Source organism: Phyllopteryx taeniolatus, chromosome 19 (genome assembly GCF_024500385.1).
Source record: "Phyllopteryx taeniolatus isolate TA_2022b chromosome 19, UOR_Ptae_1.2, whole genome shotgun sequence".
Lineage (NCBI taxonomy): Eukaryota > Metazoa > Chordata > Actinopteri > Syngnathiformes > Syngnathidae > Phyllopteryx > Phyllopteryx taeniolatus.
In genome coordinates this window covers 8,176,501-8,179,203 of record NC_084520.1, presented here as the reverse complement: position 1 = coordinate 8,179,203, position 2,703 = coordinate 8,176,501, and the positions used below count along the sequence as shown (strand labels likewise).

The window sequence follows — 2,703 nt, the reverse complement described above, 5'->3', positions numbered from 1 at the left end:
TATCTCAATGGCATTTGGTGATTTGTTTTATTACCAAGTTATTACTTCAGGATGGTGTTTAACGAAGAAAATAACTCTAAAGTAAATGAGCATGAAGTACCCAAGGGGTTTTATTGCTCCGCCGCATGAGACTTATGTGAGCGACTGCAGCAGCCATGTAAATGTCGGCCACCCCCTCATTACACCAACACACACACACACACACAGAGAGAGAGAGAGAGAGAGAGAGAGAGAGAGAGAGAGAGAGAGAGAGAGAGAGAGAGATACACACATACCTTGCCATCTGTTGTCATCTTTTCAAAAATAGCCCCGCCAGAAGCTTCCTAAGTGGGTGAAAGGCTGAATGCTGGTGTTGCTGTCCCTATTGCCGAACTTTTGTTTCTAGAATGACCACAATCCACTAAAAGTCTGTTACTACAGTTACTTGCAAATTTTCAATAATAGCGCTATGCTCTTCAGCTGGCTAGTCACTTCCATTACCAGCCTTAGGGTGAAGGTGTAACAAGAGATGGAAGCTTTTCCAGACCAGTTCATGGAATTCCACCCTATCCATGGGACGAATGTGCAGCTGGACTCCTCAGGGACCCAGGCAACGCGGGTGGAGAGCTTTGCCAATGGAGTGTGCTTTAGCAAACAACCCTTAAAACCCGGAGAGATTTTCCTCATCGAGATTGAGGACAAGGAGCTAGGCTGGTGCGGCCACCTCCGGATCGGTCTGACCGCCAGGGACCCTAGAGACTTGGAGGTGGTCCCTGAATACTCAATCCCAGACCTGACAGACCTGGGTGACAGCTGGGTGTTCGCCATTACTCGTAACCACAACAAGGTCACGGAGGAAGTGGATCCAGGAGAAGGTGGCCAAGACCTTAGAGAGGGACTAGCTGGGGGTCAGAGACCCGGACGAGAGGAGGCTGAAAACAACAACGACGACAACAGCAAACCAAAGACTTTTTTCACAGACTCTCATTTGCACATTGAGAATGTTTGGATCCCCAGAGACAAGCTTGTTGGCCGCAGCCGGCCTGGACGCTTCAGCCACATTCTGGACGACTTGTACAAGACCAACACTTTGCCGCCTACAGCCAGACGCAGCCGGATAGGAGTTCTGTATGTACCGAAAGGCCCTGATCTAGGTGACATGCATATCGTCATCAATGGGGAGGACATGGGTGCTTCTGCAAGAGGCATCCCCACCATAGAGCCTGTTTATGCTGTAGTGGATGTATTTGCTGCTACTAAGTGTGTCAGGATTGTGCAGGTGGAGTATGGATGTGAGTGTCACTCTGGCATGCAGTGAGCAGAAATTTTGTTGCTCTATTCTTATTACTACTTTTCTAAATTGTCCTCTTTTCAGTCTCCTCCTTGCAGACACTGTGCAGGAAGTCCATCCAGAAGCACATTGTCCACAGAATGGCAATTGACTGGCTGGAGCTACCAGAGGCACTGAAGCACCTCTGCAAGTACGAGTGAGAACTTGAACATCCTTAACAGGCGGAGACATCGAAGAACTTTCTGACTTGCGAGAACAGAATAAAGTGAAATGGGATTGTTTAGATATTGTCACCATGGTGAAGAGGTGATTAATTAATAATTGTGTTTAATTAGGATACTCAACCACATAATAAGAGACCACACACTAAACACAATTTTGTAAACAATGCGTTCCAAGATAATACCAGGTGGCAGAAAAGTGATAACCTGAACTGAAACAATGACAAAACGTGTTGTGTTTGGTGTTGCGCCGCCAGATATACCCTCAAATGTTTTGTTCTTTTCAAGTTCCTTCAAAAAAATCTAAAGTAGTCCAGCCTGTTGTGAGAAGGATAAATCAAGTAAATAGGGTGGAGTATCCACTTCAAAATGGACCTACCAACCAAACCTCCACCATCGGGGTTGTGCAAGTCGTTTCTATCTATAAATATCTTTAAATAGTTGGTCAGGTTGTCTTTTGAGTAATTGGTCAAACATGATTGCTAGCCTGCTAGCTAAGGTCAACTATATTGGGCATGATCCAGTTCTCCGACAAAAGAGAAAATCTGTGTTATTAATCTGAAAAACAGAACAGGTGATGAAAAGGTCTATATGGAAATATAGCCTTCTGTAGTTTGGTTCCCTTTCCAGCTACAACAGCTTCCACTTTCTACAAGATTTGTGTCTGAAGAACATTTGTCTGTTCATCCATTACTCATCAATCATGACTCATCCTAGACCATCTCTGTTCCAGTTCATACCTTCACACAGTTCCACGTCTGCCATGCCAAACTCATCCAACCATGCCTTTATTGACCTTGCTTTGCGCATTGTATGGCACAGTTGGACACGGAATTGTCCAAAAGGTCTTGGTAAGCGAGAAATGAAGATTCAGGGGGAACTAAGCGCCCCACATTGAAGACTGAATCAATCCAAGTTGTGTCTGAAAGACATTATATATGGTGTGGCTTCTATAGTGTGCTCAGGTCACACCCATTCACCAAAGTTGCCTAATAAAAGAACATTTTGCCTCTTTTGCTGAACAGTTTTTGTTTTGAGTCCCTAAGGTAGGTAATTTGTGTTTACTATGATGGCAGTCCCATAAGTTAAGTGTTATCCATCCATCCATTTTCTGTACCACTTATCCTGTTCAGGGACAGAGGGAGCTGGAGGTTACCCCAGCTGACTTTGGGCAAAAGGCAGACTACACCCTAGACTGCTCAGCAATCACTT

General features: G+C 45.0%; 1 protein-coding gene across 2 annotated transcripts; it reads left to right on the top strand.

Moving 5' to 3' along the window:
• Positions 1-299: 299 nt before the first annotated feature.
• On the top strand, positions 300-2,503 carry neurl2 (neuralized E3 ubiquitin protein ligase 2). 2 transcript variants are annotated; one of them, XM_061756419.1, is made up of 3 exons: positions 300-1,271; positions 1,355-1,460; positions 2,225-2,503. In XM_061756419.1, exons 1-3 carry the CDS (start codon positions 509-511, stop codon positions 2,355-2,357), a joined length of 1,002 nt encoding a protein of 333 aa, XP_061612403.1. In that variant the 5' UTR covers positions 300-508; the 3' UTR covers positions 2,358-2,503. The 2 variants fall into 2 exon arrangements, with proteins under 2 accessions (XP_061612403.1, XP_061612404.1); XM_061756420.1 differs by having other exon boundaries at positions 1,355-2,503.
• Positions 2,504-2,703: the final 200 nt, after the last annotated feature.

What these genes read in the sequence shown, in the direction of transcription:
- neurl2 (XM_061756419.1), top strand. Translation starts at nt 509, where the DNA reads ATGGAAGCTTTTCCAGACCAGTTCATGGAATTCCACCCTATCCATGGG. An exon ending in TGTGCAGGTGGAGTATGGAT is followed by an intron (nt 1,272 to 1,354) that starts GTGAGTGTCACT and finishes TCCTCTTTTCAG; the next exon opens with TCTCCTCCTTGCAGACACTG. An exon ending in GCACTGAAGCACCTCTGCAA is followed by an intron (nt 1,461 to 2,224) that starts GTACGAGTGAGA and finishes TCTCTGTTCCAG; the next exon opens with TTCATACCTTCACACAGTTC.